The sequence below is a fragment of the Schistocerca americana genome, chromosome 3 (genome assembly GCF_021461395.2).
Source record: "Schistocerca americana isolate TAMUIC-IGC-003095 chromosome 3, iqSchAmer2.1, whole genome shotgun sequence".
NCBI classification, from domain to species: Eukaryota; Metazoa; Arthropoda; class Insecta; order Orthoptera; family Acrididae; genus Schistocerca; species Schistocerca americana.
The window spans coordinates 630,913,554-630,938,802 of NC_060121.1; the positions used below are offsets into that span (position 1 = coordinate 630,913,554).

At 38.8% G+C, this 25,249-nt stretch overlaps 1 protein-coding gene across 5 annotated transcripts in view; it reads right to left on the reverse strand.

Annotated features, from left to right (window-relative positions):
* The window catches only part of LOC124607023, a 116,218-nt gene that overhangs the window by 62,803 nt on the left and 28,166 nt on the right, over positions 1-25,249 (reverse strand). For all 5 annotated transcript variants that reach the window (XM_047139186.1, XM_047139185.1, XM_047139184.1 and 2 more), the window contains 3 exons: positions 11,885-12,135; positions 5,311-5,687; positions 1,983-2,201 (listed from right to left, as the gene is read on the reverse strand). In XM_047139186.1, coding sequence (XP_046995142.1) covers positions 1,983-2,201; positions 5,311-5,687; positions 11,885-12,135 — 847 coding nt within the window. The remainder of the gene's footprint in view (positions 1-1,982; positions 2,202-5,310; positions 5,688-11,884; positions 12,136-25,249) is intronic.

Below are 25,249 nucleotides of genomic sequence, written 5' to 3' on the forward strand. Positions count from 1 at the left end.
AACAGAGATTATAGCAATTGATTATATCAGATGCGAGTATAGAACTGACCGACCATTCGCTGGGCAACTGTATTTATATCAGCTGCGGGAAACACTACTGGCCATCATATTCACATGATGAGGCGAGTGGCATACTCACACTGTAAGCAAACTGCCGTAAAAATGGGATTATGTCCTACAATGGCCATCTTGGTCCATTTCCTCCGGCACGTGTTCCACTTTTGCAGAGCGAGATACCAGACTAGCTGCCCATGTCTAGAGTTAAGCATATGCACAAGGGTGGGAACATTTTTTAAACGTTTGTGTAGCTCATACCTTAGGTGGGATGTGAATACTAGTTCTGCATTTACCTAGTGGGACCTGGGGAACAGCATGAAAACCACTTCCAGGTTACATTCACCAGCACTCATTGTCTATCCACAAAGTGGATCCAATCCAGGTCAGATTCGTCTCCCGCAATCCAGAAATCGGTGTGTGAACACACTCGGCTATACAGGCAACCATAAATCATCTGCGCTTCTGATCACTGGGGGCAATGCACATGGAAGCATTGAGCATGTGATATATCTATCAGGCCCAACATCAAGCACTCCTCCTGCTTGTTAAGTCAGCAACCTGTCAGAGATTCCAAGCCTGGTAGATACTGGGACACCATAGGAGATGTGTAGATGTCGACTTTTCTTGCCTATTCCTGTGAGAGATATGACTCGTTATCGTTGACACATACTCCAAATTCCCCCCCCCCCCCCCCCCCCCCTGCCCCCCGTCATATGAATGAGGAATACCTCAGCAACAGATAGAATATGCAGCTTGAAGAAAATATTCACCACTGAAGAGGCCCCAAGACCATAATGGACAATGGCCCCCAGGGTTTCAGGGTTCTGCTCTCAGAATGGCATAACGCAACAGACAATAGCATTGTTTCTCTCAGTCTCCAATCCTGAAGCAGGACAGTCCATCACATCTCTTAGGGTAAAATCCAAAGCTGAGGTCTCAACCTAGTTCAGAACTAAACCAACCAAGGGACACACTCCAGTGAAACTGTTGCATGATCTCCGACACTGGACACTCTGGAACCTTCTGCCGACAACACGTGCTACACCAAACATCGCCCCCACTACTCTATGGACATGGAGATATGGGATCACATCTTGGGGAAAGTTTCAGCAGAGATACCAGGCATCATCCGATTTGGTTGTGGACAACAAATGTTCACCCAATGGCGCCATGCTGATACAGCATGCAAGCCAGCTGTGTCTACGAACAGCAGCTTCCACCTCAAGCCAGGACTGAGTCCAGCTCTGTATAACTTTAAGATGCCAGACTAAGACAGTCCAACAACTACAGGTCCAGTCACATCAAAGTAGGTCCACCAGGGAGAGGCACCTCTTCCCACTTGCTGCATCAATGACTACCAGGAGGGATCCAGAGAACACAACACCAGCAACTGCTGGCTTCAGCGTCATGTATCTAGTACAGTATCTATATCACTGATGCTGTGCATATGTGAATGGTCTGCAAGTTGGAACTCATCTGGACAACTCTCAGGATTGTGAATAAATGGATGCTGACAGACTTACATGGCTGCAGAGAATCTTTATTGTTCTCTTGGTGTGTCTGCAACTTTATGAAGAACTGTTGTGGACTTTTTTTGTGAATTTTCAAGCGATAATAGTGTATCCATCCTTACAGTGTAATACAGAGTGTTAATTTCACTTTAGCAGACCTAGGACACTCCACAATTAGTCTCTAGAGATGGAGCATACACTCATTTTGGGGAAGTAAGGAAGGATGGAGATGGAAATTAGCCACAACCTCTCAAACGAACCACACCAGCATTCATCTTAAGCAATTTAAGGAAAATATGGAAAATCTAAGTCTTGATGGTTAGACAGGAATTTGAACCACTGCCCTCCCAAAGAGGGGGGGGGGGGGGGGGGGGGTCAATGGAGGGAGAGACAATACATGGTTACTCATCTTACCTTTCAATGCCACCACTGTTTCCTGGTTCAACTGGTGGCTCTATACTCTTCACCTGGGGTTTTGGTGTCCTTGACACAGGCTTTTGATTTGGTGTAGCAGCTGACATTATCTTTCCCTGTTGTTGAGCTGCTTTCTGCCTTGCTAAATTTCTTTCAAATGTCTCGACCAACTTGTCACAAGCTGCCATATTATGCACTGGTTCCCATGTATTTTGATCACTGTGACAATAATACACCAGTTTGAACACAAATTTTAAAATCACCTAAATTGCACATTTACGGAAATAAGTTACATACTTCTTCCCAACAATTTTATCAAAATATGATATCTACTGTACTTATAATGAAACAACATTGGCTCTCATTTGCATATGATATGGAAAACTACTGCTTCAGGAGGAAAAGAAAACAAGACTCAAAACAAAAGAAAAATATTGCAGTACCAAGAAATATGATATTAAGTACACAGTCACAATTTCTAGTTCACTTAGTTAATCATAGAAACTTTACAGTAATTATTAAGAAATTGAGAGTAATACATCATGTTTAACTATGACAATAACATTGCTACAACATATGGATGAACTGAAACAACAAATATTTAAAGTGTTCTAGATATTTAACAAAACTTTAATCACAAGTAATAAATTTCAACTCTGACATTATCTAATGATGATCCTAACGATTTGCAGATGGCTGTATTAAGACTGACACAAGATTTATAACTACAGATTCCGATCTCTAACACCTGCTGATACATGATCTATTTTAGCAGATTCCAATAAATGACCTGCCCCCCTCTCTTCCCTTCCCCCCATAAACACAATCACATGCAGATCTGCCCCCTTTCATGCTGTCAATGCAGGTATGAGCATACAGAATAGGTTCAGAAACTTCATAAGTAATAGAACATCGTTGAGTGACTGTAGAAGGATACAGGATGACTTAGAACTTCTGTTGGTGTGATGAATGGCAACGTGCTCCAAATGCAGAACATGTGAGTTAATGCAGTTGAATAGCAACTATAATGTTCGAATACAGTGTTAGTGGTGTACTACTTGACAGTCACGTCAATTAAATGTCACGACGCAATGTTGCAAAACAATATGAAACAGAATGGCCAATAAGGACAGTAGCAGGGAAAGCGATTAGGCAACTTTGGATCAGTGGAAGAAATTTAGAAAAGTGGGTTTCATCTGTAAAGGGGACACTTATAGGGCACAAGTACAGCTCAGTCTTGAGTACTGCTCGAGTGTTTGAGATCGCCACCAGGTTGAATTAAAGGAGCACATCAATTCAGAGGTGTGCTGTTAAGATTAGTTACTGGTAGGTTAGATCAACATGAGAATGTTACGGAGATGCTTCGTGAACTCAAGTGGAAATCCCTGGAGGAAAAATGACAATTAAAAAAAGGTGGGGGGGGGGGGGGGGCATTTGTAGCTGACTGCAGAATGATTATTCTGGCACCAACGTACATTTCTCTAAATGACCACAAAGACAATGTGAGAGAAAAAAAAGGTTTTGTGCAGATGGATATAAGTAAAAAAAAGGAAAGAGAGTGACTAGTAGTGGTATATGGTAACCTCCGCAGTACACGACATAGTGGCTTGAGGTGTATGGACGTAGATATTATTATTCAACATCACCTGATGTAATTTGACTACATGCTATTACCCTTACTTTACTTTTGATGAGGTTTGCCTGATAATCTCAAGGCACTCGCCATTCCATTTATCTTATCTTCCAAGTTCTTTGCTCTCTCTTGCCAGATTTATATCATCACTGGGGAAATGTTACAGTATTTATTTTTTTCTTCCTAAACTTTAATCCTTGTGTCCAAATTTCTCCTTTGTTTGCTTTAGTGCTTGCTCAATGTACAGACCGAAAAAAACACAGGGATAGGTTACAGGCCCGGCTCACTCCTCCTCAACTAATGCTTCCCTTTCATGTCCTTTGAGTCTTACAACTTGTCTCTGTACATGTTGTAGATCACTTTTTGCTCCCTCTATTTTGTTCCTTATAAACTTCATTATTTCAGAGCATATTCCAGTCAAAAGCTTTTCTAAATTTATGAATGTTATACATGTAGATTTGTCTTTCTTCAATCTACCTTCTAAGATAAGTCATAATTCACAGTATCGCCTTGCATGTGCCTACATTTCTGCAGAACCCAAATTAATCTTCCAATGGATCAGTTTCTACCAGTTCTTCCACTCTTTTGTAGGTAATTTATGCCAGTATTTTGCAAAAATGACTCATTAAACCTATGGCTGTATAATACTGACACCTACCAGGGCATTTAAAGCATGTTCATCAAAATTTATGTAACTCAATGTTATTATAGGGCACATGCGATAGGCAGGATAGATAATTATTTGACATTAAATACCTTTAAGTTTTAGGGTAGTTAGTACTGAAAGAAAGTGGAGTAATACACACGTGAACAATTGAACTGAAGATAACTGAAGTGTATGGGAGGGTTTGTTACTGTTGTCATGGTAAAGGGAACAATATCACATGTAATGTGAGTGACTGACCTGCCAATTAGACTTAGTACTAGCTGCCAATGTGACAGTTGAAAATGCATGTCAGAGCATTTGATTGCAGCTACTTGGTACTCAGCATATTCCATCACACACCACCGTGTCAAACCTGTAATGTAAGCACCTCGATTTGGAGAAAACTGCCACCACCACAGTCAGCTCCAAGGGCAATAACATACTGATGACAGATGCTATCACTGACTATTGTAAATTATAACAGAAAATGAAGTGATACATCTTGCTCACAAGCAGGGCACCAATCAGGCAGGTGGTGGAGGTGCTCTTATGTAGGAGATATTTACATGGGACAAAACGAGACCACCAGCTGCCTGCCACCATCTCTCACTGGCTATCAATACAGACATCTACTGTCTTATCATACACACATGTACAGCTGCAGCATCTCACTCCTAAACTGTGCTTTCATCAGAGAAAAACACCTCCTGACACACCTGAATTTCGTCACAATGTTACATAGCTCTTCAAGTCATCTGACATTTCGAGCGCAACTGTAACATCACTGATAGAGACATGAGCATTCTGGTCCAAGTTCTGTCCGATCTCTGTGAGTTGCTGGCAACAGATGAATACTTATGGATTAAGATGGCTCCATCATGCTTTCAGTCTACTGTTAAGGCCAAAGTAAAATTCATCACCACTATAATCAATGTGAAACGGAATGCTATATGCCGTTGAGTTAGGTGTATCTAATCCAACTGCTCATGACTGAATGTATAATCACAGCTGAAAGAAAAGTTAAAAAGAGGATAAAACAGAATACTCACTGTGGATAGCCTTCCCATTTCAGCAAATATTCATAGTACTTTCTTCTTGGATTGAATCTTTTTGCAAGAATTTTCTCTACTACATATTCATCTTCACTTGAGCCTTCATCTGCCCCTTTGTTTATATTTGGACGCATACCCTTTCCAGCAACACTTTTAATTACATTTTCTATCTTCTTGTTTGGATCAGATTTCTGCTCAAGCTCTGGCAGAGTAGTTGATTCAACACAAGGAACTTTTAAACTTGTATCCTCTTCCACAATTTCTTCTTCCGCTTCACTAAGTTTTTCTTCTTTTATTTCAATTGTTTCAATTGGTTGTAGTGATGATTTTTTATCCATTACCTCCCCTTGCACTTCCTCTGACTCCATCTTCTCCTATGAGAAAGAAAAATATTCTTATGATACGTACACTCTAAAATTTGGGAGTCATATTAATTCTGTAACATTTTTATGAAAAATTATAAATTTCCAGAAGAAGCCAATTTTATGTCTCTTCAATTCCAGAATTTTCCCCTATTTTCCCCTCTGCAAGTCGACTGTTTACAAAGACTAAAGGAGGTAACAGGTACAGTACAGCTATCATCAGCCCAAATACTGGTTTGAACACCGCAGTGCTTTACTATAGTTGAGTCATCGTGAGCTGATGCCTACCAGTTACAACATGGCATATTCGCGAGCCTACCTCAGCCAATAACGTGATACAATTTTGTAAACACCTCTATAGCAACACCTCATTGTTGTCACTGCTCTGTAGACGGTTGCTGTTTTCGCCTACAGCCATTAGTGCTTCGCAGTTCAAAGCTGGCAACAGTACTGTGAACTGTCAGGGATCCTGTTAAACCATCTCAGCAATAGGGACAGTCGTACTGCAGGTGTTATGGCATTCTCTAACTTGTGAAATGACTTGCAGGGAAACCTGCCACTTAATGTAAAGTCAGAATCATAGTGCAAGTTGATATAAAATAAACTAATCACTGCCTGAAGTGAAAGGAACATTAGTGACAGAAAAAAGGTTGAGAAGACCAGCTTTGCACATGGAATTTCAACAAGGTTCACAATTTGTACCACTGTTCCCAGAACTGATCATAGCCCTTTGGCTCTGAGTAAAGTGGAAGGACTAAACCAGAGACTTCAAAGGTTTTGTAGAGATGCTAGGCTGCAACTTCCTTGACTTGCACCATACAGTTGAGAACTATAGTGTCCCCCTAAATCAGTCAAGTGTGCACTACACATAAGAGAGGCTGCTACTCAGGTAGCCGACTGTGTATGGGCTGCACACGTGGGTCTTTTATATTAGGCAACTCTCCACCCAATCCAGATAATGACAGCTTTACGAAACTCAGAAATATCAGTGTAAGGTAGGAGGAAATGCCTCTCATAGAAGAGAGTGTTAAAATCCTAATGGTTAACTGCCAAAGCATTCGCAACAAAGTGCCAGAGACTGAAAGGCTCATGAAAAGCAGCGAAGCTCACATAATACTACATACAGAAATCTGATTGAAACCAGTCATACATTAATCATCCAAAAATTAATTGGGAAAATTACAGTTTTGCTTGTGGTGGCGTGATAAGACAACCTGTGAAACTTTACTAAATGCCTTCTCTGAAAACTGCCAAGAACAAATAGTTAGGAACCCCAAACATGATGGAAATGTATTGGATCTAATGGCAGCAAATAGACCTGACCTCTTTGAGGATGCCCACATCAAAACTGGTATCAGTGACCAAAGTGGCAAGTGGCAACAATGATTACCAAACTATAAAGGACAACTAATATATATATATATATATATATATATATATATATATATATATATATATTAAAAAAACAAAGATGATGTGACTTACCAAATGAAAGTGCTGGCAGGTCGACAGACACACAAACAAACACAAACATACACACAAAATTCAAGCTTTCGCAACAAACTGTTGCCTCATCAGGAAAGAGGGAAGGAGAGGGAAAGACGAAAGGATGTGGGTTTTAAGGGAGAGGGTAAGGAGTCATTCCAATCCCGGGAGCGGAAAGACTTACCTTAGGGGGAAAAAAGGACGGGTATACACTCGCACACACACACGTATCCATCAACACATATACAGACACAAACAAACATAGGTCTTCAAACAGCTCATACCCATCAACAAGAAGGGTAGTAGAAGTAATCCACAAAACTAATGTCCAATATCTCTAACATTGATTTTTTGTAGAATCTTGGAACATATTCTGAGCTCAAATATCTCTAACAGAAAGATCTCCTCCATGCCAATCAGCACGGATTCCGAAAACATCGACCATGTGAAGCCCAACTCACACTTTTCTCACAAGACATACTGAAAGCTTTCGGTCAAAGCAGTCAGGTAGGTGCAGTATTTCTTAATTTCCAAAATGCATTTGACGCAGTAGCACACCTGTGCTTATTTTTGGAAGTATAAGTATATGGGTATCAAGTGAAATTTGTGACTGGATTGAGGACTTTTTGGTATGGAGGACGCAGAATGTTATGTTGGATGGAGAGTCATTGTCAGATATAGAAATTACTTCAGGTGTGCCCCAAGGAAATGTGTTGGTACCCTTGCTGTTCAAATGATGTATATTAATGACTTTTTGACAGTATTTACAGTAACCTCAGGTTTTTTGAAAATGATAGAGTTATCTATAATGAAATACTATCTGAAAGAAGCTGCATAAATATTCAGTCAGATCTTCATAAGTTTTCAAAGTGGTGCAAAGATTGGTAACTTGCTTTAATTGTTCAGGATTGTAGAATTGTGCACTTCACAAAACAAAAAAATGTAGTACCCTATTACTATGATATCAATGAGTCACTGTTGTAATCGGCCAGCTCATAAAAATACCTGGATGTAACACTTTGTAGGATTATGAAATGGAATTGTCACCTAGGCTCAGTTGTGAGTAAAGCAGCCTGGTACACTTCAGTTTATTGGTAGGGAAGGGCGATAAGTCTACAAATGAGATTGCTTACAAATCTATCGTGCAACTTGTTCTAGAATAATGCTCAAGTAGGTGGGACCCATACCAAACTGGACTAACAAAGGATACTAAACGTATACAGAGAGGGACAGCATTAATGATCACACGTCTGTTTGATCCATTGGAGAGTGTCACAGAGTTACTGAAGCAAACTGAACTGGAAGACTCTTTAAGACAGATGTAACCTGTACAGAGAAAGTCTATTAACAAAGTTAGAAGAACACACTTTAAATGATGACTATATGAATATATTACAATCCCCTACATATTCCTCAAATGGGGATCACAATAATAAGATTAGAATAATTACTGCAAGCACAGAGGCATTCAAACAATCATTCTTCCCACACTCCATACGTAAATGAAATGGGGAAAAAACTATAGTAACTGGTACAATGGGTCATACCCTCTTTCATGCACCTCATGGTGGTTTGCAGAGTATAGAAGTAAATGTAGATTAATATACCAGTGTATAGCCAAAGTGGCTGCTCTCATTAAACGAAAATACAGGACTGAAAAAACTATGTAAATGGGTTAGATTGTTGCTTACCAAACAAAAGAGGTGCTGAGCAGAATTGCAGTCTTGTAGAACAGGTAGTTTGCACGTGGTCATACCGACAAGAATGCTGAGTAGTAGTCGCAGTGTAGATGGTGAAAGGTGTGGTTGCTTTCGAAAGTGTTCCTATGTTAGATGGGGGTAAGTAATGCCAGTGGCAGGGCTTGCATAGTAAATGGTGTAGATATATAGGGCTGGCCTTGAAGTTAAATGTTCCACAGGGTTACGATGTAGGATGCAGGTGATTGAGAGCATGATGGCCACAGTGACAAACCAAGACAATATGTACCTATAATGCAATGAAATGTCACTATGGGAGGTGAAGGAAGAATAGTAAGGCGAATATGCCTCATTTCAGGGCATTACAAGAGAAGCATTGGCCAACTGTGATACAACTGTTCCATGTTCGGGTTGGCGCTGAGTAATGCATAGGCAACCCCACTGTGGCTGATGAGGAATGTTGAGAGACAGACAGAGAGAGAGAGAGAGAGAGAGAGAGAGAGAGAGAGAGAATGTGTGTGTGTGTGTGTGTTTTCAGGGGTGGGGGTATGTGCAGATAGGAAATAGAATACCTATTTATGGACAGAGAATGGAAGAATGAACCAGATTCTACACATGTATCTTCCTTTTCGTTCCCCTAAAATCAACAATGAAGCATATAGACTAATGTAAATCCGTCACCTCACTGCCACTGCAGTGTTTTCCCAAAGAATGTCAACTGCCCTAAGTTAAGGCTCAATAAAATAATGAGTCGGCTGTCTTCGAGGCCAAAATGAACTATTGTCCACCGTGGTAGGCGAAGATCAGAAACAGTGTTGGTTCCCTCCCAAGTGTGACAGCTAGCGTGAACTACTTGAATAACGAAAATGAACTGATGCTTTGCTGTCGCACATTGGCAACTGTGTGCACTGCCCACATAAATCTGAGAGCTTTGATTGAAGGGACTCAGTTCCAAGATGTTAAGTGCTCTCTAATACATAATTTTAATCCATATAAATTATAAAAATGTATCTATGTTCCACATCTCCTCCTAAACCACTGGACCGATTTCAACCAAATGTGGTACAATATCATTTACAGATTGGAAATAATCACTGAGGGGACAAGAACCACCCACCTAAGAAAGGGGGGGGGGGGGGAGGATGAAAAAGTAGTGTAGACCACAACAGGAGAATATTCATACTTTAGTCATCCAATATTTGAGGACCAGAAAACTTGGTGACTTGCAACAAACTATTTTACACATAAATTTATTGCCTCTTTACTACTAATTATATTCATAACACATATTTCAGACTGAATTCACACAACACTGAATGTACCAGGAAAATTACATCGTTGTGCGACACTTAGTTTACGAGGTGTTCAACAATGGAAAATCCAGGATGGAATGTAATAATATTATGAAAAGGATGGCTGTTACTTATCACCATATAGTGGAGATTCGTACTAATTCTATTCAAATCAGTTTTCACAGATAGTAACCACAAATGGCACTGAATGTACCACAAAAATTATATCACTTTATGACACACAGTTCAGGAGATATGCTGTCAAATACTGAAAAGTGAGAAAAAGCTGCCACATCATGCATGACATTTTAATTTATTACTTCTGTACTAGTAAATCGATTCACAACACATTTCGCAGACAGTAGGTACATACACCACTAGATGTACTTGTGCACATATGTTATTGTACAGTATGTAGTTCGGAAGATACAGTGTCATAAACAGTGAACTGCATGAAAATGAAACTGCAGGGTGAAATTTAGTACAAATACAGGTGAGATATGTGTACAGATGTGTGTGAAATATTTTAAATACATGTGAAGTATATCTGACATGTGCATATGTACCAAAGCTGCAGGTGAAAAGCTCAGCCTAAACCCCTGGAATAATTTCAATTAAGGTTGTTACACACATTAGTTACAATCTGGAGAGAAATACTGTAGTGGTACGAACCACCAACCTCCTATTGGTGTAAGTGTGAGTGGAGAAAGACTGGAGGATGAGGACAGACAGCAATGGGGAAGGAGGAGATAGACGTAGATAGGAGGAGGAGATGCACAGAGAAAGGAAAGGAGGAGGAGTTGGGTAGAGACAGAGGGAGGAAAACACAGGCAGAGTGATGGTGGACGAAGAGATGAAAAGGCAAAGGGGGAGGACAAAATGGACAGAGAAAGTGAAGAGAGAGGAGCATGGAGGGGATGGACACACAAAGGAAAGGAGAGGAGATGAACAGGAAGAGGTGGTAGCAGGAGATGAACCAATAGAAGATTGGAATAAATACATACCTGGGCAACAAGTGGTGCTCACCTAATTAGGATATACAGGGATGGTTACAACTTTACACATACATACTCTTACCCAACCATGTCAAATGTTGCCGTATGTGTTGGAACAAGAACTGCACGAAATCAGTAATTGTGTAATCGCCTAACACAATTCATATTCAGTCAATAAATTAGGATTACTCGTTAAAGAGAAAGGTTATAACTTAGAATCTTTCTTGGTAAAACTAAGGAAGTGAGTTAATACATATATGTATCCAAGAAAAAAAAAAAAGAAAAAAACTCTATGAAAAACCAATGCAGGATGACAATGCCCAGTACAGTACAGTTCTGCTCAAATTCCAAGTGAAGTTGACACATGTGGCATTTATTTAGTTATATTTATTTCTTAAATTGCTACATTATTTTAAGATGGTTAATGAAACACGGTCACTCGCTTAGCAAGCATGAATTTGTTTTCAATTAGCATTTCTTTCCTTCGAGAAAGAGGAAAAAAATTTAAATGTGCAAGGAGTGGGTAGTTTCTTTTTCCATGGTACAAGTAATGCAATGAGTGTGCAAAAGAAACACAATTGTAGTTTGTGATATATTTTAAAATAGATAGGTATTAGAATAAAGCACACAATATGACAACAACATATACAAAAGGAACAAGACAATGAAGTATCATAAAATGTTACAAAGAAAAAAATATCAAAATATCTGCTATAGTTAAAAACAGCTGCTGTATTTACCTGTTCATCCAATTTTTTCTCAGTATTTTTCACAATTTCTGGGCTATCACCTCCCTTCTCCTTAATGGGAGGGCTCTCCTTCAACTCTAATTGCGTTTCTGGGGCCTTCTCAGTTTCATCTGCACAAGGTATGTCATTCTTTGAATTGAATGATTTGATGTCCTTATTCTGTACCTGTTTAATATCTTTGATGCTGCCATTCTTGTCAACAGGATGTAAGGTTTTTCTTGCAGCCTTTTTTTCCTGGTTTTCTGTCAACATTTGTTGATTATTTTATAGAACACTGTTTGTTACTGTAAGTGATACGTATGCATACATCTAAGCAATATTCTGAAGGCCATTTTTACAGTGTGTCTTACAGAATACTTTGCGTACCTCTAAAATCCCCCCCCCCCCCCTTTTCTTGTGACAACCATGAAGAGTATATATGATACGAACCTGAAAGTGAGCACCTGCCTAAACTAAACGGCGAACTTCGAGATACTCTAAAAGTGTGCACAAGGTCGCTAAATAAAATTAAAGGTTACCCTCTCAATTTCCAATTGTTTGCAAAGTAATGAGAAGAATGTGATGAAACGAAAGATGGTTGCCAAGAGGTGATATTTTGCACAGGCTTGTTGACTTGTACGACTCTACTGAAGAATTCCTTAGGAATCTGGATCTATCACTATATCGTGAGTTAAAACAGTGGAAGAACAATATATTCTCTCTGGCAGACCTTTATTTGAAATTTAATGAAGTAAACAAGCATTTGCAAGGAAAAAAAAAACTTTACAGTTGTTCAAGCTCCAACATTCACAGTGGCCATTCCAGTAAAAATGGAGCTATTTATATCTTCACTGGCATGATCCAATTGTTACTATTTCAAACTTGTGAGCACTACAAGAAAATGAAAATATTTTAGACCATGATTTGGAGACATACATTAAACATCTTGATAAATTAAGGAAAGATTTTAAAGCATGTTTAGAAGACTTGGGGAATATGCTTGTTCCAGAATGGTTTGCTATTCCACTTGATGCAAAAATAGATAATGAAGGTAGTGAACCTGGCTTAGAAATGAACTAACTGAAATATTTGCAGATCTTGAAGCTTAAGCATTGCTTAAAAATAAAAACCTCATGGAATTTTGGTGCAATAACAATACTGCTAACAAAAAATATTGCAAGCTCAAAGCAGAAGTCAAACCTGTCTTACTTGCATTCCCAACTTCATTTGTGGTTGTAGTTGGTTTTAGCTACACAAACGGAATTTTGATGAAACAGGGGAACAAACAGAACTTGGAAAACGTGGTGATCTGCAATTAAAACTTACCAATTTTCAACTGAATATCAATAATCTTGCTGATTCTCTTCAGATACATCCACCCACTAATATAAATTACTTCAATACAAAGGTATGTTAACATTTTGAAGTATACAGTAGTCAAAAAAAGACAGTAAGAGGCTTCTTCATTCAGTATAACTTAATTTCCAAATATAATTGTGGGTTTTACATATTACAGCGTGTATGGTTTAAGAACTATAGGCAAATTTCCATCGATACATTATTTTACTATTTTTTTTTTAAGATTATAACAACGCTGGAGAATATCTTCTCTCTCTGTTAAACTTATTGGGTGGATTTTGTAAGGTATGGAAATTATAAGTTCTTTTGTTGGATTGTTATGCTGGTCTCCTTATTGCTTAACATCAGAAATGCAAATAAATTATTTAATGTTTTTGTTGAATAACTAATCTGGAGGTTGTAACGTCAGAAATAAAAAAAAAATGTTTTTGTTAAATACTTAATATGGGGGTTGATAAGAAGGCAAATATGCTATGAAGGGGTCGACGGGATAAAAAGTTTGGGGAACAGTGATCTAAACTCAACAACAAAACACTTTCTTGTGCATCAAAGGTCCGATAGCATTACCAGGAAACACATTTTTGCAATCTCTCCATGTATCTTATTAAAAATTTTTTGTCATAAATAAAAGCAAAACGAAATCACAGCTCCCCTCTTTCAGAACACACAGCTAGTTGTATCTCTATACACTGTACAGTTTGCTAGTGTGAGCAGGTTGAATGAAATACAAGATTACATGTTTGATCGCAGTGCAGGATGTAGTAATTATGCTCCGCCCCTCTATGTGCTCCTGCTGAAGTGTCAATCCTAAAGTAATTCTGTACAGAGGATAAATGTGTTCGAACTCTCCGAAACATCCATTATGGTAAAAAATACATAAAAATTTACTTGTCACAATGATGGTTCCGCACATTCCTCTTAAAATACACACAGAGTATTGACAAATTCTTAGCTTGAAATGCAGAATACCTTTTGCAGTGTAAATGTATATCAATGTAACGATATGCCATTTTCTTAATCGAAAAAGAAATTACAAAGTTTTTCTTTGTTAAAAAAAAGTTGTAGTTAAATTGTAGTTGTTCCTTCTAAGGAACACACACGCACACTATCTCTCTCTCTCTCTCTCTCTCTCTCTCTCTCTCTCTCTCTCTGCAGTCTCTGGCAACTAAAGCCACACTCTGACTTCACTTGCCAGAGACTGCAGAGAGAGAGAGAGAGAGAGAGAGAGAGAGAGAGAGAGAGAGAGAGAGAGAGATGTGTGTGTGTGTGTGTGTGTGTGTGTGTGTGTGTGTGTTCTATTTTTGATGGACACCATACTGGCCGAAACCTTATTTAAGACTATCTTTTTATTGTGCCAATCTGCGACTCAGCATCTCCACTATATAGTGAGAAGCAACTTTTCTTCTCTGTATATGTTCAATATCCCTGTTAGTCCTACCTCATATTGGTCGCACACACTTGAGCAATATTCTAGAACTCCATTGCACTGGAAGAGCCCCAATTCACGAAAGAGAAGGCTTGAATATCAAAATCAGGGTGTACACGCGGACAAGGAAAACAAATTCGCAGATTTTTCCCGGATTTCCCGGTCAAAAATACACTTTCTCTCAGATGAAACACACTTTTTCCGTGTAATTAATTGACAGTATATTTTTCCTCGGGACTGTAAAACTTATCAATCCTTTGAATGGTTACGTTTTTATACACAGGCGTAGAATTTCCCAGCACTTTAGGAAACTAAACTCAGGGAAGAAAACTCTTTTTGGAAAGATTTTTGATGTTCAGCAACATGTACGCTGCATATTTTCGTATTACGAAAGTATAAATCTGTATTCCACCAAACACAGCATGTCACTTTCTGAACCATTGTTATTGAGATTGCGAAGTGCTTTTGTAAGACAGTCATAGCTCATGTCACGTGATGTAGTCAGCTAATAGCAATATCACTGTTAAGTAGCGTGGATACACAAACAGGAAAAGTTAATGTTTTAAATTAATATACATAGTGTTGCTACAAGAAAATCAAAACTTTCACACATAATATTAGTCTCTAAGGTTAATAAGCTGCAAGAGAAGCTAAGCTTTCACATGTAATGTTGATATTTTTTGTGCGAGTTACACTTTCAGATATATCACACAAATGTGCGAGTAAAATTTTTAGCCGAGTCCAGTGACTTGTCCTCAAACTTTTCCACAAATAAATTAGCTAGCGCAGAGAAGAGAGAGCTTCCTGTAGTACTACATCAATTTGCTCATAATAACGACATGAATGTCTGATCTTCTGGGCTCGAAATACTTCTAAAATGGCTCGTCATCAAATGCTCTGTGATTTAAGAAAATCATCATACATTCTCACACATAGTTCAACTTCCATAAAAGGCAATTTACTTTGAAAGTAACGCATTGCAAAACACCATTCGCAATATTTTCCCACGACCTGTTAGAAATAGGTTCATTTCAATAGTCATCGGAGAGCGCCAGATAACAGGCGCCACCGTGCTTTGGCAGCTGCTATGATGCAGGAAGCCCGTATGTTTGTTACATGTAAAACATTAAAAGATCTTACATTATGTCATAAAAGAAAAGAGAGATCAGAGGATACTCCAATAGCATTGGAATTTCGCTTTTCAGTGTGGGTTTCAGGATGTAAATTTTCTTGGAGTACCAGTACTGTATTAACCCATTTTTGATTCTTCATTATGGCATAATGCCATATGTGCTAGAAGGTGAAAACATGCACTTGAAATGCAGCGAGCAGTTGAAATTAGCCAATAGTGTGGAACGAAACACTTTGTTTCAAACACATTGATTGCCTCGGTGTAAAAGATCAATAAAAACGAAATTTCTTTGGCAAACCGACAAAAATAACTTCATTGTTCTACAAGTCGATTAATGCATGGCTGTCAGAAAAGTGGAAATAAAATAAAATCTGAAACTATGTACATTAGCATTCCATAACTATGTGGATGTATTTTAATTCACTTGATAGCTCCCAGCCACAGAAATCCATTTTGTTTTCATTTGACGTGAGAGCAGTAAACGAAGAAGAAACAGCAAAATCACTAAATGTAAAAACGGGTCACGTGGAGACTATGCACTTCCCCAGTATTACTTGTTGTCAGACTGCTCTGGGCATCAGCCTTGAATCTACAATATTTCCGAACCGGGAAAATACTAAGATAGTGGCTACCCCTGCCCCCTCCCCTCCTACCCCCCCCTCCCTCGAGCATTTGAGACAGCGTCAAATATTTTTTAAAAAATCGAATTTTCAAAAATATGTTCATTTTGTAGCGCACATCTTTCTGAAGAGTCTGATACATAAAACATATATGTTCAAGGAAATGTAAGACATGTTATTTGGTCTGAAGTGTGCCCAAGTGCAGTGCCACCCCTCTTCAGACAGCATTCTTCAATCACATGTCACCGTATTTCGCTCCGTGGAATTGAAAAGTGTATATTTTTTACTGGATGCCATCAAACTATATTCACGACAGTGGAAATTAAAATGTTCTGTGGTGCCTCTCCTGCTCCCAGTCGCCCGGTTTGACATCCTGCCCCTCTTTTCTTTTCTTACTTTAAAAAAAACTCGCAATTAGTATTGGATAGGATTATTTGTAATCGGGAGAACAAGAACTCTTCAGAAAATTTTCACTCTTTATCGCCTGTTAGCTAATAACTTTCTGTTTTGGGTGACATAAAATTAAATGTAGGATACATGAAACCAGTAGAAGAGACAAGCAAGAGAGTGCACGCTGCTTCAATCCTCAAGTCCTTGCATTGTTTTCTCTCTAATCGTGCTACAGATTCACATGGCATGCTTTCCTTTCTGTAACTGAATCTATTACCTCATCAAAGCCCATCAAATGTTTTGCTACCTGAAAAATCGAAATATCGTTGTCTAATACTGTGTAAGCTGTTAATACAAATAGTACCCAAGATTGGTGTAGTTTCTCGATCTGATTATGTCTATTTTGTCACTGTCTGCTGGATAAAACAAAACAGGTCTTTTTAACACTGCAGAAATTGTAACACACACCAAATAAACGAGACTGTTTTGGCACAAATGGTCATTTTCATAACATGACAGAATACAATTCACCAAGACCAACATAAAGTGCCTATTAGGCCTATTACAAGTAAAAAGGTTTATGTTAGAAAATAGTTTCACATTTCATTCATATGCTCCAGTTTCTTGAGCACGAGATCGAAAAGTAGTACACTAGAGATTATCTGACCCAAACCGGCTGTGGCAAGGTCAGATAAGCGGGAAGGTCGGATAACACGGAAAATAATACAAAAAACACAAAAATTAAACTAAAGTAGCCCAAATGAGTTAAAGATTTAATACAATATAAATCAAATTAGACTGAATAGATATTTACTGTGTGAAGGAGTTAACAATTGTCTTTTGTTTGCCTGTTGTTTGGCGTTTTTTTGCCGCTAAATCATGTAGTCTCTTAAGTAGTAAAACCTCGGTAGACGATGTTTCCTCAAGTTGTTCTAAATATTTTAAAGCAGTTTCTAAGTTCTTGTGTCCTTCGTTGTGAGAAATCTTGGGCGCACTTTCCTCCACTACATCCGCTTCTTTGTCGTCTTCTTTTTTGTTTACCATGTTGACTATTTCTTCATGTCACTTCAAATTCTTCATCTTTGACAATAAATTCATTTATGTCATCTTCTGTGGCGTCAGCACATTCCGGAACAATGAAAGCAGGGAAGTATTTTCTGGTTCAGTCTGCTAATGTAGATTTTCATCATCTGGAGAATTTTCTTGATTTTCCTGTAGCAAATTTTTCCAGGATTTTGCAATTGTATTTGCTCCAACACTCTCCCAAGATTGGGCCACGTCATAAGCTACGTCTTTCAAATTAATATGACGCAACTGCTCTGGCATGTCTCCTCCCTCGTCCACAGCATTAATTAAGGAGGAAAGTAAGTTTCTGCGGTAGTTTCTCTTCAGTGTCTCTAAGGTCCCTTGATCCATAGGCTGACATAAGGATGTGATATTTGGAGGCAAAAACATGACCTTTATATCTTGATCTTGAAGTTCATCTTCATTAGGATGACAAGTGACATTGTATAGAAGTAACAGTGCTTTGCGGGGCAAGTTGTTGGCTTTGAAAAACTTTTCAGTTTGTGGCACGAACTTATTAAAAAAAATCATTCTTTAAAAACGTCTGAGCTCACCCAATCATTTTTTTTTTTAATATATATTTCACCGGTAAAGCATTTTTAGATACATGTTTAAATGCTCTTGGTTTTTCTGGCTTACCTATCATAGACAGTTTCACTTCCAAATTTTCTGTGGTGTTACTGTATGCAACAATTGTCACTCTTTCTTTGCTACGTTTGTAGCCTGGCGCCGCCTTTTCGGCCGTTGACGCTAATGTTTTTTCCGGTAACATTTTGTAATTGAGACCAGTCTCGTCGCAGTTAAAAATTTGATCGCCTGTTAAGTTTTCCTTGTCCAATACCTTGTGAAGTTTACTCCTAAACAATTGAACAGCTTCAAAATTTGCTGAAAGCTTTTCACCACAGACATTAAGTTGCCGAATTTCGTATCTTTTCTTCCATCTATCGAGGCAGCCTACACTAGCTGTGAAATAAGGTTCACCTTTGTTTAGTTCGATACGAAACTTTAAGGCTTTTTCCTGCAAAATAGGTCCTGACATAGGTACAGCTTTATCTCTGTGTTGAGTAAACCATAGGAACAAAGCTTCAATTACTTTTTCATAATCGCCATTTTTCTTGGTTTTCCGATCTTCCAAAACAGCCGAGGTCGCTCAACAATGAACTGAGTATCAACAAACAACACGTCAGTCACTGACCTGTTGTCGGCTGGCGCATGGCCGGCGCCGTGAAAGGGTAGGATAACACAGAAGGTCGGATAACCGAAGATTGCATAATTGAGACTCTACTGTAGTACGAGATTTTTATATAAATTTGGAATCGTCATATTCTTCCCTAATTTGTGTTCTGTCCCCATTTCTTCTCCTTCCTCGTTCTAACAAACAATCTTGTCATGACTAATTCTGGAACTATTCCTGCCTTTGTCAAAACTTATTTGCCACTTAACTTCACTAACCCTGCCAGAGTCGCCAGTTTGGTTATCCCCAATTATTCTCCGGTTAGGCATTGTTATGTTTGTACAAACCATTTTCCACACTACTTCCAGAATAGAATTGAAGCGGCCGCTAGATGCAGACTGTACAACTGGCCCTTACTAGCATAGCAATCTGGCTAAAAATTTTCTGACAAAATTTCATTTCCCTGTATACACCGAGAAGACAATACATAATCTTTCTTACATGTTATTCCTGTTAGTCATTTATTTCCACTCTGGTAGTCTGAATCTATGGATTTTCCTAGTAATTATAACAATGCTGATCATTTGTAAACCCAAACAACAACATAATCAGACAGCGATTGGCGTTCACTCGTTCGGCTTTGCTCCGCTCAGCTTGTATAGCACAGTCCCCTTTTGCCTGCAGGAAAGTTTACTTCTAGATGCGATGAGGATTCCCCTGACAGAGACATCACATACACTACGCATGCATTCAAAGATCAACTTATGATTTTTTTCTCCATGGGGCCAAACTGCTGATGTCATCGGTCCCTAGGCTTACACACTACTTAATCTAACTTATGCTAAGGACAACACATACACCCATGCCTGAGAGAGGATTCGAACTTCTGACGGGGGAAGCCTCGCAAACTGTGACAAGTCTCCTCAGACCACTTGGCTACCCTGCGTGGCTTAGGATTCATTCAGAAATCAACTTACAGAGTGTGTTCAAAAACCAACAGGAATGCACATCAAAATCACATGAGTAATCAATAGACCAATGTGTGCTGGATGCTAGGCACTTTGTGAAACAAGGTTTTTTCTTCTCAAGAATATGAATTTGGCGCCCCCCTCCCTCATAGATCCGGGCCCACTGCGCATGAGTGAATCTGCCAGCTTTGGCGCGGCAATTAAACTTTTTCTGGTTGCATCTAGCTGCTTGCTGTGACTTCTTACACTGCCAACAGCCACATGTCTGTAGTCAGAAACGGGAGAAGTTACTACTCATACGCCACTCAACTGCGCATGTGCATGAGCCCGCTTGTAAATGCTAAAACAAATCTAAAGCCTAGTTTACACGATGACATTGGGTTGCACCACTCTTTGCGTGGAACGAGTTGCACGAAAGTGGTTTCATATAGGACTGTAGACACAGTGACACTGGTATGCACTTCAGTTTCATCGTTTTGTGGGTCCCTGAGTCGTGTCTGAAATGAAAGTTTTGGCAGCTGCACGTCACACGAGTTGTGATGGAGTTAAAGCTTGTCGCGTGGAATCACTGCATAAGGAAAAAATAAGGAACTTGTTTCGATTCGTAACTGGATGAAGAAAAGAAGTAAGCTCGGTTGCTCAGCATCCTTGCTGAAATAATTTATAACGGAAGATAGAAGAAGTTCTTTTAATTATCTTAGAATGTAATCAGAACTGTTCACATTTTTTCTAAATAGAGTTAATTATGCGATAAGGAATAAAGGTACTATAATGCATGAAGCACTGTCACCAGAACTGAAATTACATATCACATTACGTGCATTACATTCAAGAACACTCGGCATGCTATGAGATACGGTTTTAGTTGGTGATGATGCTTTTTCATTAACACCAATAATTATTTACATTAACAGTAATAATTATTAACATTAGCAACAATAATTATTCGAAGCAGACTGCATTAAGAAGAGAATGGTTTGCAAACTACTTTCTTGAAGATAGATCTGTACAGTTGCAATATTTCAAAATTCTAACATATGTGAATGGGGAGCACTGCAGAGACATTTTAAATAGATGAATATTGAATAAAGAATGCAGCTTCTTGAATCAGTATAGACTTCCCTCCTGTCAACAATATTCCCTAACAAAGAGTTGGCGAACTCGAACGATGGGATTTTAGTCTCGTGGACAAGAGCATTGCCATGGCCAGAATTACACTTGCTTGTATTTTTCTTAATTCAGTTGTATATGTGCTCCCAACTCAATAAATTTTGCCCTGCAGCTCAGACAGTGTCAAACCATCTATGTTATGATTGCACATGATGATCTCAGCGGCAGTAATATGTTGCTTATTTTTGTAATCAGCATCAATGAAATCCCACAAACACCTACGCAAAGCACAGATATCCAAAAAGCGAACATTATCCTCCGTTCCCCACTTCATATTTCAGTGTGTCTACACTCTGCGATCACACATAACCTCAACACTCATGCAACTAGTGTCACCAAAGTTGAAACATGCCGAAAGTGTTTAGTTTCACCAACGAGTTATGCAAACGCGTGGCGCACATGCGCAGTGGCCGGTAGCGCAGTAGCCTGCAACCTAGTGTCGTCGTGTAAACTAGGCTTAATGTAAACAGTTGTGGTGTCACGCTCATCGGAGGCAATTTGTTATGAAGCATTCCTAAAGTCTTTAACATATTTTGCTGCTGGCTAACGCTTTATGAGCATTGTGTTTTGTTGTTATATATGGCACATTTCCTTTGCAATTTATGTTTTATTTTAATTTTTTATAGCATTCACGTTTTATTGTTGCAGTATTATTCTGCAGTAGCGGGATACAAAATATCCTTTGTTAGAGTATCGATTCTTACCAGTCAAAACTACAAAAATTTAACTCAAAACTAAAACAACGAAAAATTACCAGAATTCTAATAAATTTGTGGGTTTTTCCCAGTTTCCTCCGGGATGAAAAAATTCCCGGGTTTTTCCCTGATCTCCCGGTCGTCCTGTGTCATATACACCCTGAAAATTCAAAGCAGCACTGATTGTGTTTTTCAATATCCATGGCACTGTGTACATGAATTGAGTGCCTGAAGGTCGAACTGCAAATAAGGAATTTGAAGTCCTATCTACACTCCATTAACTAGTAGGAAGAAAGCAACATAAGTTGTGGAAAAACAACTCGTGGATTCTGCATCAGTGTAATGTTCCAGCTCATACTACATTGGTTGTCAAGATGTTTTTGGCTAGGCACGGGACTCCCTCCATTCGAAAAATCCACCCTATTCACCACATCTTGCTCAGTATGACTTTTTACACCCCAAAATGGAAACTCTGTACTGAAATGAAATAAAGAGTTGGGAAGATGAAGATGTGAAAGAAAAAGTGACAGAGATCATGAACATGCCATCAGAAAAATCTTCAAACACTGCTTTGAAGCACCGGAAAATTTGCATGGAATGATGTAAGGAACGAAGGAGGGAGAATTTCAAAGGGGATAATGTAAAAGTTATGAAGGAATAAAAATAAAGAAATCTCGTACCAGTTATTTTTTAGCCAAACCTTGTATAGCTATGCCCATCCCACAACAAGGACTCACATCCAGGACGGTAGTCCAAATCCCGGACCACCCATTTGCCAATGAATTCATATTAACAATACTTCATACTTATTTGCTCAGAAGGAGCAGCTGGAATAGAACTATCATATGGAAAACACTGTTGGTCCCTACTTTTCAAATTTATTTTTTCATACAGACACGTCTTTCATACTAACAGCTCAGTCTCGTCATTTTGTTGCTAAATGAGCACAGGAAGCCAGCCAATGAAGTGCTGCACTTGAGAAGGTAGCATGCCTGAAACGTACCAAAGAGTGTATTATGTCAACTGGTACAGCTGTTTCACTTAGTTTAACTAGAAGTCTAGTTATAGTTTATAGAATGGAACATCCCACACTAATGAAACTGCTTGTGTCACTTCAGAAGAAATGATCTTTTTAAAGGTGCTAGAAATATATGATGTTAGAGACTGGAATGATGGAACCCCAAGGGGACAATGGCAGTGCCTGTTGCAAAAGGAAGGGCAAATTACACTAGTCAACAGCCATTCTGCATCTGGGATGTGATACATCTACTAGTATGTATTTTGGTGTGTGGAATCTGAATGTGCCTTTCAAAATGTTCTAGCACGTACCATTTTTGAGTTTTTAAAGTTTTTTTTTTTTATTTTTCGTCTTCAGTATATCACTTTTTGCTGTTCTTTTGTTTTGATGTTTAATTGTTTGTTTTTGATTTGCAGAGAGCTAGAAGATCTACAAATCAACAGTAAATGGTTGGTGTGGTAATCCAGTGGTGTGAAAGAGATCCTCAGTGAGTGTTTCTTGTGAAAGATAGTGCAAACTTTTAGTGTTTAAAACTTACACTAAGAAAAATGGCAACTGGTGAATCTTGTTGCTGTCCGAACCACCCAAACTTTTGTTATGAGTGTGGGAAATTCACTCAAAAATCCCAAAGAAAACCAATCACTTATTTGGTTAAGGAGGCATATAAATTGTATTTTGATTGTCCTGTTGGTGATCAACATAAAAATTTTGCACCTCATATTGCCTGCATGACCTGTACTACAACCTTAATCAAGTGGCTGAAAGGAAAATGCCAAGTCATGCCATTCGCTGTTCCAATGGTGAGCCTAAAGACTGTTACTTCTGTCTTACAAATATTTCGGGACATTCAAGCAAAGTTAGATACAAAATAAAATATCCAAATGTATCTTCCATGCAACTGCCTGCGCCCCATGATGAGGGGTTGCCTGTTCCTGTCTGTAACCTGAAAGCCATGGAACCAGACACCATGTCAAGTGAATCAGAAAGTATTGAATATATAGAAGAGTACTACCCTCAATAACATGACACTTCGCCTCAGCTCTATAATCAAAAGGAATTGAGCAATTTGGTTCGCAATCTTAAACTTTCGAAACAGCGAGCTGAACTCTTGTGGTCGAGACTGCAACAACAGAACCTTCTAGCTCCAGGGACAAAACTTCCCTGTTTCAGATCAAGACAGGTTTCCTCCGTTCAATATTTCGATACACAGAATTCAATGTGTGTATGTAGAGATGTCAATGGTCTGATGATGCACCTAGGTGTACAACATACTCCACAGGAGTGGTGACTATTTACTGACTCCAGTAAAATCAACTTGAAAGTAGTACTACTGCATAAGGGCAATGCATTTCCATTAGTACCTTTGGCTTACACAGTGGATGCGGAAGGAACTTATGAAACCATGGATTTGCTGCTAGAGGCAATCAAATATAAGGATCATGAATGGCAGTTTTGCTGTGATTTAAAAGTTATTGTACTCCTTACAGATTTACAGGCTGGATTCACGAAATACTGCTGCTTTTTGTGACTTTGGGACAGCCATGACACCAAGAACCATTATGCAGTCAAGGAAGTCATATGTTCCTGGAAACATAAATGTGAACAATACCCCATTGGTTGAGCCCGATAAAATCATTTTGCCTCCCCTTCATATAAAGCTGGGCACTACCAGGAACTTTGTAAAAGTTCTGGATGAAGAAGGTGAGGCCTTCAATCACTTAAAAGAAAAGTTTCCCAAATTAAGTGAGACAAATCTGAAAGAGGGTATATTTGTTGGACCACAAATAAGAAGACTGCTGAAAGATCCAACCTTTTATACCAAACTGACAGATATCCAATTCGCTGGTTGGTCTTCTTTTTAAGCAATTGTGAAGGGCTTTTTGGGTAACAGAAAAGACAAAAACTATGTTACCATTGTGAATGATCTGTTGGACAATTGTAAGAACATGGGGTGTAGAATGTCGCTTAAAACTCACTTTTTACATTCTCACCTTGATTTCGTCCCGGAAAATTTGGGAGCCGTAAGCGATGAGCATGGTGAACACTTTCATCAAGACATTCTTACCACGGAACACTGTTACCGAGGCCACTGGAACTCTTCGATGATGGGCGACTACTGCTGGGGTCTTGTTAGGGAGAGTGATGAAATGGTAAACAAAAGAATAGCGCCATCACCACTTCTTTCAATAACCAAAGACGATTAAAGGTGAAAATATATTCTGAACTAATTTGGACCTTTTATTGGCATCATGCCCATATATACATACAAAATAGTATTGATTTCAAACATTCTGAATGTGTGTTTTTGTTTGATTTAATTGTGTAAATTTTTGCTATTGCCATTTTTTATTCTGCTTTGT